Here is a 15201-nt window from a genome sequence, read left to right as displayed (position 1 = left end):
ACACGTACTGTAAATATGCATGAATACCTATGACTTTATACAACAATGTGAATGTACCATCAGACTCTACACACAGATCAGACAATGTCCAGGATGCAGAAAAATATTCATATAGAGGGGGGAAAAAAACTTTCTTAGAACAATATATTTTAACTTTTATACAGAACACCTCAGCCATGGGGGATAGTGAAATGTCCATTTTCGGGGCAGCTGCGCCTTTTCTGCGGAAAACAGAAAAAGAGAGATTAGAGGCTCAGAACAAACCATTTGATGCCAAGAACAGTTGTTTTGTGGATGATGCCAAGGAGCTCTATGTGAAAGGTCTGATCACCGCCCGTGAAACCGGGAAAGCGACTGTGAAGACCGATGATGGAAGGGTAAAAAAATGTATTTATTCTATAAGGGTGCGTTCACACCTACAGGATCTGCAGCAGATTTGATGCTGTGTTCAGTTATTTAAAGGAAATCTGCTGCAGAAAATCAGCTGCAGATCCTGTAGGTGTGAACGCAACATAAAGAAAAGTTTTGTAAAAGATATCTGTGAAACACATAAAAGCCAGTTCTTATGGCCAATCTACTTACATTAAACTTTAGTCTGGATAAACTGGATACATAGCAAAAATAAGTATCGTAACTCAGACTAAACCAAACGTCTTGCTCTCTCCAGAATGTAACTGTTAAAGACAGCCAGGTTTACCCTCAGAACCCTCCCAAGTTTGATAAAATTGAAGACATGGCGATGCTGACCCATCTGAATGAGGCGTCTGTGCTGTATAACCTCAAAGAGCGTTACGCAGCCTGGATGATTTATGTAAGTCTTGATTTGCAAAAGAGAAAGATAAGGTAAACTATCAACACCGTCAGAAAGTATGAACTTTTCTGTGTAATTCCAGACTTATTCCGGCCTTTTCTGCGTCACTGTAAACCCCTACAAGTGGCTGCCGGTGTATAACCCTGAAGTTGTTGAAGGCTACAGAGGAAAGAAGCGCCAAGAAGCCCCACCACACATCTTTTCCATCTCTGATAATGCCTATCAGTTCATGTTAAAAGGTCATTTTCATCTTCCACTATACATTACCAACTTTCTAGAGTTTAATTTGAATCTACTCATTTACTATCTTTGCAAATTTCAGACCGTGAGAACCAGTCTGTTCTGATCACGTAAGTAAAAAGTTAATAATATTTAAACATAAATGTTCTTATACCTGCTTTTACTAACTCCTCCCCTTTGTAACTAGTGGAGAATCTGGTGCTGGAAAGACTGTGAACACCAAGCGTGTCATCCAGTACTTTGCAACAATTGCAGCTGCTGGGGATACAGGAAAGAAGAAGGAGTCAGCCAACAAATTGCAGGTTAGCACCTACGTTCTGTATACATCTGTACTGTATACAAACAGAACATATACACCCAAAGAGTGGTGATCAAAAGATATTCAGAGATAAAACAAGCCTCACATATTCCCTCATATGATCAGGGAACACTGGAAGATCAAATCATCCAGGCTAACCCTCTGCTAGAGGCCTTCGGCAATGCCAAAACTGTGAGGAATGACAACTCTTCTCGTTTTGTAAGTATTAAAAATCTTACTAGTTTTTTTTCCACAATTTACCATAGTAATGTGTATCCTAATAAAAGTGCCATGTCACAATCCTTAGGGTAAATTCATTAGAATCCACTTTGGAACTACAGGAAAACTGTCTTCCGCTGATATTGAGACCTGTGAGTTTTAGTTTAAACTTTTGGTTCTTTGGTATGTATTTGCTTCTCATCATTAATCTGTAATATTACTCATCCACAGATCTGCTAGAAAAGTCCAGAGTAACATTCCAACTTTCGGCGGAGAGGAGCTACCACATCTTCTACCAGATCCTGACAAACAAGAGGTCGGATGTTGTTGGTGAGTTCTTTTCCTATGTTCAATTAGAGAGCTAGTCATAGAGATTTATGTATGATATCTAATAGCATTAATCTTTGGATAATAAATTGCAAATATTCTTTTCTTTTCTAGAAATGCTTCTCCTTACTACAAACCCATATGACTACCCCTTCATCAGCCAAGGTGAAATTTCTGTGAAGAGTATTGATGATGAAGAGGAGCTGATGGCCACAGACGTGAGTCATATTCAAAGAATCTTCTTGTATTATCAGAAGTGCTATAATCCATATTATTCAGGGGTGGCAAACTCAGGCCCTCCAGCTGTTGCAAAACTACAATTCCCATCATGCCTGGACAGCCAAAGCATTAGCTACAATGTCTAGTGCGCCTGTGTCGTCTTTACCAGCGTTTGTGATCTGTCATTTGTGTGGTGTAAGCACTGTAATTGGTACAGGCTCCACTTTGCAGCTCTTTCACAGCACTTGCGTCACTCAAATGACAAATCCTGAACGCTGGAGAAGACAGCGCAGGCACACTAGACATGGTAGCCTAGAACAAGAAGCTTGGCCGTGTCAGGGGCCTGTGCTGCAGTATTACAGCCAGGGCTGAATAAAAGAAAAACAGCCAGGAGGTGGAACTGAAGACGAGAGGGTGCAAGGAAGAGAGGCGTTGCAGGCCTAGGGCACAGACGACCTAGGCCACGCCTCATTGACAAACCCCAAACCCCGGCACCAGGCGGATTGTGAGTCACACAACTGTGAAGGATTTATTGTCAGCAATCGAATGGTACCAATGGTTTGGGGAAAAGGGGGATGGGTTGGTGAATACAGACACTCTTTAAGGCCTAAGGATATATTCACACTTACATATACATTGACAGAGTGCCATCGACATCCTGGGTTTTACACCAGATGAAAAGAATGGCATCTACAAGATGACCGGAGCAGTCATGCACCATGGTAACATGAAATTTAAGCAAAAGCAAAGAGAAGAGCAGGCGGAACCTGAAGGCACTGAAGGTGAGCTAACATTTTTCCTTCTATCTACAAATTTATCTTCCTTAATATGTATGATACAATATGTCACAATTGCCTGCTAGCTGACAGCTGCACTTTCTAAGGAAATAAAAATCTTTGAGAGGAATTAATAATCAGCAGTCTATGTGCCACTATGCTTATTCTGATAAGCACATGTGTAGCCTTTACCCTATTCATTAAAAGTTAAATCTAGCGAGATGAATTCGCATGTATTTACTGCTCTGCTTGTATGCCTGTTCGGAAATCTTTAAAGTAAGACTACTCTGAGCTTCTGTAGATTTACACAAAAAAGTAAAAGTCACACATAATAAGTCGCACACGTTTTTAACTTGGAAGATCAACCAGTTGCATTGTACAAAAATGTGTGACTTTTTCACACAGGCAAAACCATTGATGATTTCTCCCCTTTGTCTTTATTTTGTAGTTGCTGATAAAATTGCATACTTAATGGGTCTGAACTCTGCCGATCTTCTGAAGTCTTTGTGCTACCCAAGAGTCAAAGTTGGCAATGAATATGTCACCAAGGGACAAACCGTTCAACAGGTAAAAATATAAAGTAAACTTTTTTATACTTGGCAAGTTTTTTCTAAATTTTTTATTACAGTGGAAATTTTACTTTTATGCAAGCAGATATATAATTTGTATGATGTCACAACAGCGGAAGTGTAGTAGTTAGAAAACACAAGAAAATTTACAACTGAGTGATATTTATATTTAAATAAGTGAATGGAAGGCTAGGGCTATCAAACAACTACAACTCCTAACATGCTCTGATATGTTTGTTATTATGGGAGTAGTAGTTATGCTAAGCTTTACATTCGTGGTTATGGTACATTCCTGGGAATAAGACTGCTGGTTTAATTTTTATAGACTGTAATTTGCTTAAATGTGCTAGGCAACTAATACGTAGTTATATGCTAATAAAATGATATGGGAGTGATATATAATCTGTACCATGTGTGCTGCAGTTACTATGGATGTACAGGTCACATCTACAGTCTGTCTCATACATATGTGGGGTGTTATGTTCAGTTGGGGTCGGTAATAATGTTTACATGACAATAGCACATGGCGCTTGTACTTTACTTGTAATTTGATGCTTGTACTTTACTTGTAATTTGATGCTATGATCTAAACCCCTCACTATATATTGAATTAGTCCTAATGTACATTGTTTTGGTGGGACTACGGTAATGTGACATTGTAAAGTTCTCTTTAAAAAAAAAATGTATGTAACATATGTGATAAATAAAGATTCATTTGCTTTGGAAACTTAGCATGTTTGTTTTTGTATGGCTATACCCACAGAGTTTAGCAGATCCGCAGATAAGGTGAGCAGAGGAATAGGGGCTCATTGCTGCCAAAGAAAAAGATTGATAAAATACAAAAGTGGTCTAGGGAGGATCCCAGACACTGCCCAAGCAAGCCTGCGAGTATTTTTTTTTACGGCACTTGATGCCAGGTACGGTTGAAGAACTTACCTATTTTTATTCCACAGGTCTACAATGCCATTGGTGCCCTCAGCAAGTCAATTTATGAGAAGCTTTTTTTGTGGATGGTCACTCGTATCAACCAACAGCTGGACACTAAGCTGCCAAGGCAACATTTTATCGGTGTGCTGGATATTGCTGGATTTGAGATCTTTGATGTAAGTGAAAATGTATCTAGATACAATCACTGCTGGGTTTTCTGCATATTTTATCTTCTATTTTTCTTCCCTGTTAACTATTTTAGTACAACAGTCTGGAGCAGCTCTGCATCAACTTCACCAATGAGAAGCTGCAGCAGTTCTTCAACCATCACATGTTTGTCCTGGAACAAGAAGAGTACAAGAAAGAAGGGATCGATTGGGAGTTCATTGACTTTGGTATGGATCTGGCTGCTTGCATTGAGCTTATTGAGAAGGTTGGTACTAGTTTTTTTTACTTCTCAGAAAGATAAGAAACCTGAGGTTTATGACTGATAACCTGTCACTTTCTGCTGGTAGCCCATGGGAATCTTCTCAATCCTGGAGGAAGAGTGCATGTTCCCCAAGGCTACTGACACATCCTTCAAGAACAAGCTCTACGACCAGCATCTTGGCAAGTGCAAGAACTTTGAGAAACCCAAGCCTGGTAAAGGAAAGGCAGAAGCTCACTTCTCCTTGGTGCATTATGCTGGGACTGTGGATTACAACATCTCTGGCTGGCTGGACAAGAACAAGGATCCACTGAACGAGACTGTTGTTGGCCTCTACCAGAAATCACCAGTGAAACTCCTATCCTTCCTTTACTCCAGCTATGCGGGATCGGATGGTTAGTGCACAGTATTACACAGACAATGTAACCATCATTTTTCCATAATTATTGCAGAAGTTGGTAAATATTTCCACATTTTTATCTCAGCTGCTGAAGGTGGTGGAAAAGGAGGAAAGAAAAGGAAGGGCTCTTCTTTTCAAACCGTCTCTGCGCTGTTCAGAGTAAGAATGCTAGGTTTTCTCTAGATCTCAAAACATTTGATTGCTTCATCTATCTAAATGTTTATATATGGTGCATATATAAAACCACAGGAAAATCTGAACAAGCTTATGACTAACCTGAGGAGCACTCACCCTCACTTTGTACGTTGTCTGATTCCCAATGAGACCAAGACTCCAGGTAAGATCACGGACATTACTCAAATACTGTGTTTACCATTTTTGTAGTAATGATTTATATGGCTTCCCCTGCAGGTATCATGGAGAATCATCTGATCATCCACCAGCTGAGATGTAATGGTGTGTTAGAGGGCATCAGAATCTGCAGAAAGGGATTCCCCAGCAGGATCCTTTATGGTGACTTCAAACAACGGTAAATACTTGAAAATATCCACTAGTTACTTATACATTGTAAAAGGCTTATCCCGTTGACTATCTCCACTTACTATGTACCTGCCCACCAACCAACTTTAAGCTTTATTAAATGGTGAACATTGGAATGAATGACCAACCATGTAATAATAGGTTAGTTAAGTATGTCTGCAGTCATTATATCCTTGTGCTGAAGGTCTTGTCTGTGGATAAGCAGGGGTTTTACCTATCAATATGGCTGAAATAGTGGAGCAACAGCAGAATGTGGTGGTGAGGTGGTGGTGGTGATCAACCTCCCGCTGGTGAGATCAACATATGATTTGGTGTCTTCTGCCTATGTGAGCACCAAGGACAACCATCCCTACCTGAAGTCTGAGTGTGAAAAAAGTCACTTCTGTGGCTATGACCAGTGCCATGCCAATCCTACAGGAACTTAAGCCTCAAATTGCCATCGCTAATAACATTGCCTGCAATGGATTGGATCACATTGAAGAGAAGCTGCCCATTCTTTATCAGCCCTCTGAAAAGGTTGTGGCTAATGCCTCAGAAGCAGTAGCTGGTGCCCAGAATGCTGTGATTTAGAGTATTACAGGTGTAGTTGGTAGAACAAAGGGAGCTGTGCAGGATAGTGTGGAGATGACTAGGGCTGTTGTGAATGGCAGCATTAACACTGTTCTGAGAAGCAGTGTAGTGAAGAGCATGAGCAACCATGTGGACACTGCACTAACAAAATCTGAGACTCTTTTGGAGCAATACTTGCCTCCCACTGATGAAGAATTGGCTAAGGAATAGAGATGATCGAACCTCAAGCATGCTCGAGTTCATCCGACCCAAGCACTCGACATTTGATTAGCGTTGGCTGCTGAAGTTGGATTAAGCTCTAAGGTTGTCTGGAAAACATGGATACAGCCAATGACTATATCCATGTTTTCCACATAGCCTTAGGGCTTTATCCAACTTCAGCAGCCCCCGCTAATCAAATGGCGAACGCTCCGGTTTGGATGAACTTGAGCATGCTTGAGGTTCACTCATCTCTACTAAGGAAGCATCTACAACAAAAGGCTTTAACTTGTCCAAAGATAAAGCCAGCTATTATGTTCACCTGGGATCCCTCTCTACTAAGGCCCGCAAACATGCTTATCAACAAGCTTTGACCTGGATGAAGGATGCAAAGAGCAGAAGTCAGGAAGCCATCGCTCAGCTAAAGACCACAGTTGACCTGATTGGGTATGCAAGAAAAAACATGAATGGTGCAAACCAGAAAATCCATTGTGGTGAAACTGAATGTGAGCAAATTGAATCCCGTACTTTTGCCCGAAATCTCACTCAGCAACTGCAAACTATAAGTATGTCTGCAGTGATGGTAGGCAGGATAATAAGGGGGATGTCCAGGTGGTACAACCCCTTTCTGTATCCTCTGGAACCCAATCTGTTACAATATCTGGAACCCATGCCCAAACTAACAGATTTATTTATCCATTGGTCTTCTCAGTTACAAGATCCTCAATGCCAGTGCAATCCCTGATGGACAATTTATTGACAGCAAGAAGGCCTCTGAGAAACTCCTTGGCTCTATTGATGTGGATCATACCCAGTACAGGTTTGGACACACCAAGGTAAAGAAATACTTTTTGTTATTACACAAAACTAATGCACTTTACATGTGTTTTGGAATGGAAATTATTAGGTTTATATTCTTTCAGGTTTTCTTCAAAGCCGGTCTCCTGGGTACTCTGGAAGAAATGAGAGATGATAAGCTGACACAACTCATCACTCGTACTCAGGCGATGTGCAGAGGATACCTAATGAGGGTTGAATTTAAGAAAATGATGGAAAGAAGGTTTTTACTGTTATAACCTTGATTTCAATATATAGTAGGAAAAAACTGTTAGAAATTTCATACGTTTTTTTTTTGTTTTTTTAATAGGGAAGCAATCTTTGTCATCCAGTACAATGTACGTTCATTTATGAGTGTGAAGCACTGGCCGTGGATGAAGCTGTACTTTAAGATCAAACCTCTTCTGAAGAGTGCTGAGACTGAGAAGGAAATGGCCAACATGAAGGAAGACTTTGAGAAAACCAAGGAAGCCCTTTCTAAGTCAGAAGCAAGGAGAAAAGAACTGGAAGAGAAAATGTCTGTTTTCCTGCAAGAAAAGAATGACTTATTGCTGCAAGTGCAATCCGTAAGATAAAACACTGGGCAAGCGAATAAAAACTATAGGACATTAATGCAAGTCATGTTAATTCTTTATTTTGTATGTTAAGGAAGGAGAAAGCTTGGCGGATGCAGAAGAGAGATGTGAAGGTCTCATAAAGAACAAAATACAACTGGAAGCCAAAATTAAGGAACTCACAGAAAGACTTGAAGATGAGGAGGAAAGCAATGCGGAGCTGACTGCCAAGAAAAGGAAACTGGAGGATGAGTGCTCTGAGCTGAAGAAAGACATTGATGACTTGGAGCTTACCTTGGCCAAAGTCGAGAAAGAAAAACATGCCACTGAAAACAAGGTAATATATTTAGTAGGCTTTACCAGGCAACATAATTTTATTACAAGAAGTACAATGTCAAACAATTATTGATCCTGTATCAATAGGTTAAAAACCTTACTGAAGAATTGTCTGCACTGGATGAGAACATTGCCAAGATCGCCAAGGAAAAGAAAGCTCTCCAGGAGGCTCACCAGCAAACCCTGGATGACCTGCAGGCTGAGGAGGACAAAGTCAGCTCTCTGACTAAGGCCAAAAGTAAACTGGAACAACAAGTGGATGATGTGAGTGTCCTTAATATTATAATGTAAAAGTAATATTATGGATCTCATACACATCGTAATAATTAGGTATCTTATTAGCTGGAAGGATCCTTGGAACAAGAGAAGAAACTCCGTCTTGATCTTGAAAGAGCTAAGAGAAAACTTGAAGGTGATCTGAAGTTATCTCAAGAAACAACGATGGATCTTGAAAATGAAAAACAGCAAACTGAAGAAAAACTTAAGAAGTTAGTACATTTGTACCTGTTCATTTTTACCAGGAAATGTCTTTTATGATGAATTTATTGACAAATATTTAATGTATGAATTCAGGAAGGACTTTGAGATAAGCCAGCTACAAGGAAAGATTGAAGATGAGCAGTCCCTGGCATCTCAGCTGCAGAAAAAGATCAAGGAGCTGCAGGTATAATAATGTAATTGGAGGGTAATAAAATGGCTCTCCAAAATCTTTGAGACTGTATGCATAATTTATGGTTTTATACTAGGCTCATATTGAAGAAGTGGAAGAGGAAATCGAAGCTGAGCGTGCTGCTCGAGCCAAGGCTGAAAAACAAAGGTCCGACCTCTCTCGAGAACTTGAGGAGATCAGTGAAAGACTTGAAGAAGCTGGAGGAGCAACTTCAGCTCAGACTGAGTTGAACAAGAAACGTGAGGCAGAGTTCCAGAAACTGAGACGTGATCTTGAAGAGGCCACCCTTCAGCATGAAGCCACCTCCGCTGCCCTGCGCAAAAAGCATGCCGATAGTGCTGCTGAATTTGGAGAACAGATTGATAATCTCCAAAGAGTTAAACAGAAGCTGGAGAAAGAGAAGAGCGAGCTGAAGATGGAACTTGATGACCTTGCCAGCAACATGGACAATGTCTCCAAATCAAAGGTTCAAGATTCAATCTTAAGAGGCCCAGATTTATGCAGAACAGGCATAGATTTTTGCGACACTCTCAGGCTAGCCGGATTGACTAAGAGCCTTAGTAAATCCGACACAGTGCATGGGAGTAGTGATTTTTATTAGTACTTGTAGTATTAGTATTTAGGCCAAAGTATTTTTATATGTCAACAATATAAACTAATTTATTGTAATATTATGTTTTATACATACAGGCCAACCTTGAAAAAGTGAGCCGTATGCTAGAGGATCAGCTCAGCGAAATTAAGGCAAAAGAAGATGAACACCAGCGTATTATCAATGACCTCACAGCTCAAAGAGCACGTTTCCAGACAGAAAATGGTGTGTATGAGCCTCTAATTATTAATAATATGAAGTTCATAGACTTGTAGAATTTTTCCTTTGGTTTGCTTTGTTGTTCTTAGGAAAAAGTCTCCGATCTACTCTACTGTTAGGATAAGATAAGAAACTCTTTTAATAGTCCCACCATGGGGAAATTCAGTGTGTTACAGCAGCATAGATATTACACATACAAAAAGCTAAAAAGATAAAGTGATCGCATTACGAATTAAAGTAGACAAAGAGAAGAAAAAGGTAAACTTTTCGCACTTTGGGTGAATTAAACGGTCACTGATAATACTGCCCAGTGCTATCACGGTCTCGTGCATAGGATGGGAGTCATTCTACAGTATGGAGCTGACCACTGACAAAATCCTTCGCTCCCCCACCACCTGCACCAGTTCCAGGGGGCTTCCAAGCACAGAGCTGGCCCTTCTGATCAGCTTGTCCAGTTTGTACTATTGCTGTGCTATTTCATATTAGGTGAACTATCCCGTCAACTAGAGGAAAGAGAGACTCTGATTTCTCATCTGACCAGAGGAAAACAAGGATTCACGCAGCAGGTGGAGGAACTCAAGAGGCAGCTGGAGGATGAAACCAAGGTACAGATAATAATACAGTACTAAGTCTAAACAGATTTCAGTTCTTAATCACCAAATGTAACTTTCATGCAGGCATTTAGATAACATGTAAAATAGATAACCTGTATGTGAATAACTTATTTTTAAGTATTTCAAACTATAAGCTACAAAATGAAATCTGCGGCAAATACATTTTGTGTGAATACATACCCTAAATCAATAGGCCAAGAGTGCCCTGGCCCATGCTCTGCAATCAGCTCGCCATGACTCTGACTTACTCCGTGAGCAATATGAGGAGGAACAAGAGGCAAAGGCTGAGCTCCAAAGAGCTCTGTCCAAGGCCAATGGTGAAGTTGCCCAATGGAGAACCAGATATGAAACTGATGCCATTCAGCGAACAGAAGAACTGGAAGAGGCCAAGTATGATTATATGATAGTATAGTTCATATAGATAGTACAATAGCTGTGCTTCTTGAGTAAATCACCTGTTAACTATTTACTTACAGGAAGAAGCTTGCCCAGCGTCTCCAGGAAGCTGAAGAACAAGTAGAGGCTGTAAATGCAAAATGTGCCTCCCTGGAGAAGACCAAGCAGAGGCTGCAGGGTGAAGTTGAGGACCTGATGATTGATGTTGAGAGGGCAAATAGTGCAGCAGCTGCTCTGGATAAGAAGCAGAGAAACTTTGATAAGGTAAGATCTGTATATAAAGTTATAATGAAAAACCAACAACCTTACTTAAGTTCAGTTAGGTTAAGTTAAGGTTAGTTAGGTTAGTTAAGTCATACATATGAGAATGTGGGTTTCGTGAGTTAATGGTTGTGTTTGTGTAGGTCCTTGTTGAATGGAAACAGAAGTATGAAGAGTGTCAGGCTGAGTTGGAAGCCTCTCAGAAAGAAGCCCGTGGTCTAAGTACAGAGATGTTCAAGCTTAAGAATGCCTATGAGGAGTCTTTGGAACAGGTTGAGACCTTAAAACGTGAAAACAAGAACTTGCAGCGTAAGAACTTTACATTTTTCCAAATAAGATTCAGTCTTATTAACCATTGCACACACTTTTGGGTTTCTATTGGCTGTGGTCAATGCCTGTACTGATAGAATAAACATTTGCCTGTTTTATTGCAGAGGAGATTTCAGACCTGAGTGAACAGATTGGAGAATCAAACAAGTCCATCAATGAGCTGGAGAAATCTAGAAAGCAAGTGGAACAGGAGAAGGCAGACCTGCAAGCTGCACTGGAGGAAGCTGAGGTGCTAAGACATATCACAAATAACATTTAACTATGTTTAAGGCTGTTTTCACATAGGCAAAAAAACTCAAGGATTTTGATTTATAAACATCCAAATGCCAATATCTATCAAAATCAACATTTTACTGAAAAAAATCATTTAACTTTAATGGAGGACCTGGTACCACGTGGGAAAATAAGTGAAGTTTTTCACACAGTCCTATTTTGAAGCTACCACTGATATCAATAGGGAGCTTCTTGACACTTGAACACTGCAGTTCTGAGATTACTGCAGCACAATAGCTAGGAATAAGTGAGAAGAGCCATGGTCTGGGAACTTTAATGTGCAAAAAAGTTAGTGGAGCCTCAGTTATGAGTCTCAAAACACAGGACTTGCCAGATAACCCTCCAGGGAAGGAACTAGCAAAGGGATGGCTCCTGTAAAAAGACCACCAAATCCACTATATTAAGCGGCCCCTTCAGTCAATATCCAACTCAGTTACGAGTCTGATGATATGACAAGGGAAATACCAAAGCCAAGTATTCCTCCACAGACAGCTGTTTTAGGGTGTTGCCCCTCATCAGTGTTGAGTAGGATTCTGGCTAGGTGGGAGCAATGCTAATAGACCAGTCAGGCAAACAGATCACTGATCTCAGGGAGACCAGCCAAAGAAAACACCGTCCGCTATCAGCATGGTCTGCAAACTGGGGAACAGCATGGAGGCTTTTAGTAAGGCTCGGATGATAAAGCAGGGGAGAAATAACTGAACGACTTTCAAACTACAGGGTGCAGGAACAGCAGTATAGAGGTAAAGCTTAACTGAAAACAAAAATAAAAGTCAGCACCAAAACCTGCACAGCGGATTGTACACTGATTCTGAAGTGGTATTTTCAAAGTGATTTGTGACTATGTGACAAGGTCTAGATCTGAAACACACTAAAAAAGCATGTTATGTTCCTAAAGGCATCTCTGGAACATGAAGAGGGAAAGATCCTCCGTATCCAGCTTGAGCTGAACCAAGTAAAATCTGAGGTAGACAGAAAAGTTGCAGAGAAAGAAGAGGAGATTGACCAGATTAAGAGGAATAGCCAGAGAGCTATGGAAACCATGCAGAGTACATTAGACTCTGAGATCAGGAGCAGGAACGATGCTCTGAGGCTAAAGAAGAAAATGGAAGGAGACCTGAATGAGATGGAGATTCAGCTGAGCCATGCCAATCGCCAAGCAGCTGAGGCACAGAAACAGCTCAGAAATGTGCAAACACAAGTGAAGGTAATGCCATAGGCTTCAATAAGATGATACATCACTGCTGTGTGCGCCTTTTTCTGGTCAAATAAACTTTTTATCAACAGTGGGAAATGAGAGATATTTAACATATTATACTAAATATTCATTTTTTCACTTTGTTTAACTTACAGGATACCCAGCTCCAGCTTGATGATGCCCTCAGGAGCCAAGAAGACCTAAAAGAACAAGTGGCTGTCGCAGAACGCAGGAATAACCTGCAACAGGCTGAGATTGAGGAGATCCGATCTGCTCTGGAACAGACAGAAAGGTCCCGTAAGGTGGCAGAGCAGGAACTTCTGGATGCAAGTGAACGCCTTCAGCTTCTTCACACCCAGGTTACTTCTTCTAAGATGATGCTTTTAGGGGAAATATAAAATGTAGAGATGAATGTCTATAGGATCTATTCTTCTTTCCCTCAGAACACAAGCCTTATCAACACCAAGAAAAAATTGCAGACTGATGCCAGTCAGCTACAGAGTGAAGTGGAGGAAGCAGTCCATGAAGCCAGAAATGCAGAAGAAAAGGCCAAGAAGGCAATCACTGATGTACGTATTTCATGTTCTGTAAATATGTAGACCAGTGTATGTAATCTTAGAAGTTCTGATATTTATGTTTCCAAATCTGTCTATAGGCTGCACTAATGGCCGAGGAGTTGAAGAAAGAGCAGGACACCAGCGCCCACTTAGAAAGAATGAAGAAGAACCTTGAACAGACAGTGAAGGACCTTCAGCACCGTCTGGATGAGGCAGAACAACTGGCACTGAGGGGTGGCAAGAAACAGCTCCAGAAACTAGAGGCCAGGGTAAGGCTTGCATGCTATACTGTATGTCTATGTAATTCAGATATGTCACTGTCATTATAAAAAACTTTTGACATGTCTGAGTGTTCAGACCCTCACCGATCGTGAGAACAAACCAGGGAGAAGTAGACGCGCAACATGGTCCTCTCCCAGCTCTGTGTCGTAAAGCAAGTCAAACTCATTATAATGTAAGTCTATGAGGCCGTCTCTTTTCTCTGACACAGAGCAGGGAACGAACTGTGCTGAATCAAAGGATCCATTGGTGCTGTTGGACTTTATCTTTTCTCAAGTTAAATATCTCTCTGACATGTCTTAGGTTTTTTTTATAACACCAGTGACATTAAAAAAAAAAAAAAAGAGGAAAGAAACTTTGCAAAAAAAAAAAAAATGTCACTTAACACAGGTCCGTGAATTAGAAAATGAGCTAGAAAATGAACAGAAGCGTGGTGCCGAATCCATTAAAGGAGTACGCAAATATGAAAGAAGAGTGAAGGAACTTACATACCAGGTAAAGTGTTATGTTGTATGTGATCCAAATGATAAAAGTGTTAACCAGGTCATCTGCAGTGCATTGATGAGATGCACAAAAATACCCAAGGCTGAGTCCAGTAACTTGAAAAATAATACTTTGTACTTTATATACAACCTGCAGTAGAAGAAGACAAACAAAAAAAACTGGATCATAAGCATATAAACGTGCTACTTTATTGGATAATATCTAAGATTAGTAGGGAGAACAACAGGACAAATATATCTATTTAATTTTGGGACCTTTGCTGACTAAGGGCTGTATGCAGCCTGGAACGCGATACATGTGCCTGTCCTGTTGTTTTCTGTACTGATCTTAAAATAAAGAAAATAGTAGTACATTTTCAAGCCTATGACCCTTGACTTTTTGTTTTTATTGCAGGTTGTAGGTGATGTTTCTAAGAATTATTTGATTGCTTATAATTATAATAATGTTTTGTAGACTGAGGAGGATCGGAAGAATGTCTTGAGACTTCAGGACCTGGTAGACAAGCTGCAACTGAAAGTCAAAGCTTACAAGAGACAGGCTGAAGAATCTGTAAGCTGCAATTAAGACATTAAGAATTTTTGCTCATGAAAACTGTGCATATACATAAGCTTCCATTGTGACCAGTCTTTTAAACCTCTTCCAGGAGGAACAGGCAAATGTCCATCTGTCCCGCTACAGAAAGGTTCAGAATGAGTTGACAGAAGTTGAGGAAAGAGCTGACATTGCAGAGTCCCAAGTGAATAAATTCAGAGCAAAGAGCCGTGAGATTGGTGGGAAGGTAAAGGACACTGCAATTATTTCAATAAATGAAGTATAGAAATAAAGAAAAAATAATATATTAATATAATTAGGAAAACTAAACAATTGCGCACTAAATAAGCGTATGCTAAACCTATAGATAGACTGTTTTAATGGGTTTTTTTTGCCTTTGCAGAAAGACAGTGAAGAATGAGAACCCCATCAATGGGAGATATTAGGAATTTGCAAAATGTAAATTTCTTTTCTCTTTAAAATTGCTTGAAATTTCCTTTACGTTGATGAATAAACTATTTCTCACTGA

General features: G+C 40.2%; 1 protein-coding gene and 1 pseudogene across 1 annotated transcript in view; both read left to right on the top strand.

The window, feature by feature from the left end:
* The window catches only part of LOC138766171 (myosin-4-like), a 15995-nt gene extending 794 nt beyond the window's left edge, over window positions 1-15201 (top strand). The window contains exons 2-40 of the mRNA XM_069943558.1: window positions 165-377; window positions 668-811; window positions 894-1050; window positions 1134-1161; window positions 1239-1353; window positions 1476-1568; window positions 1657-1720; window positions 1800-1898; window positions 2010-2113; window positions 2758-2896; window positions 3339-3457; window positions 4413-4562; window positions 4649-4819; window positions 4902-5208; window positions 5299-5372; window positions 5463-5550; window positions 5625-5742; window positions 7234-7357; window positions 7445-7581; window positions 7669-7924; window positions 8007-8249; window positions 8336-8512; window positions 8591-8736; window positions 8822-8912; window positions 8995-9384; window positions 9609-9735; window positions 10216-10334; window positions 10537-10733; window positions 10820-11003; window positions 11144-11309; window positions 11435-11559; window positions 12502-12810; window positions 12957-13160; window positions 13245-13370; window positions 13457-13627; window positions 14028-14132; window positions 14595-14690; window positions 14785-14919; window positions 15076-15201. Of these exons, the coding sequence (XP_069799659.1) occupies window positions 177-377; window positions 668-811; window positions 894-1050; window positions 1134-1161; window positions 1239-1353; window positions 1476-1568; window positions 1657-1720; window positions 1800-1898; window positions 2010-2113; window positions 2758-2896; window positions 3339-3457; window positions 4413-4562; window positions 4649-4819; window positions 4902-5208; window positions 5299-5372; window positions 5463-5550; window positions 5625-5742; window positions 7234-7357; window positions 7445-7581; window positions 7669-7924; window positions 8007-8249; window positions 8336-8512; window positions 8591-8736; window positions 8822-8912; window positions 8995-9384; window positions 9609-9735; window positions 10216-10334; window positions 10537-10733; window positions 10820-11003; window positions 11144-11309; window positions 11435-11559; window positions 12502-12810; window positions 12957-13160; window positions 13245-13370; window positions 13457-13627; window positions 14028-14132; window positions 14595-14690; window positions 14785-14919; window positions 15076-15093 (5817 nt within the window). The 5' untranslated portion in view covers window positions 165-176 and the 3' untranslated portion in view covers window positions 15094-15201. The remainder of the gene's footprint in view (window positions 1-164; window positions 378-667; window positions 812-893; window positions 1051-1133; window positions 1162-1238; window positions 1354-1475; window positions 1569-1656; window positions 1721-1799; window positions 1899-2009; window positions 2114-2757; window positions 2897-3338; window positions 3458-4412; window positions 4563-4648; window positions 4820-4901; window positions 5209-5298; window positions 5373-5462; window positions 5551-5624; window positions 5743-7233; window positions 7358-7444; window positions 7582-7668; window positions 7925-8006; window positions 8250-8335; window positions 8513-8590; window positions 8737-8821; window positions 8913-8994; window positions 9385-9608; window positions 9736-10215; window positions 10335-10536; window positions 10734-10819; window positions 11004-11143; window positions 11310-11434; window positions 11560-12501; window positions 12811-12956; window positions 13161-13244; window positions 13371-13456; window positions 13628-14027; window positions 14133-14594; window positions 14691-14784; window positions 14920-15075) is intronic.
* On the top strand, window positions 5976-7204 carry LOC138765773 (perilipin-2-like; annotated as a pseudogene).

This window comes from Dendropsophus ebraccatus, chromosome 10, assembly GCF_027789765.1.
Source record: "Dendropsophus ebraccatus isolate aDenEbr1 chromosome 10, aDenEbr1.pat, whole genome shotgun sequence".
NCBI lineage: Eukaryota > Metazoa > Chordata > Amphibia > Anura > Hylidae > Dendropsophus > Dendropsophus ebraccatus.
Note: the sequence above shows the minus strand (reverse complement) of the source record. Positions and strands in the feature narration are given on the sequence as shown.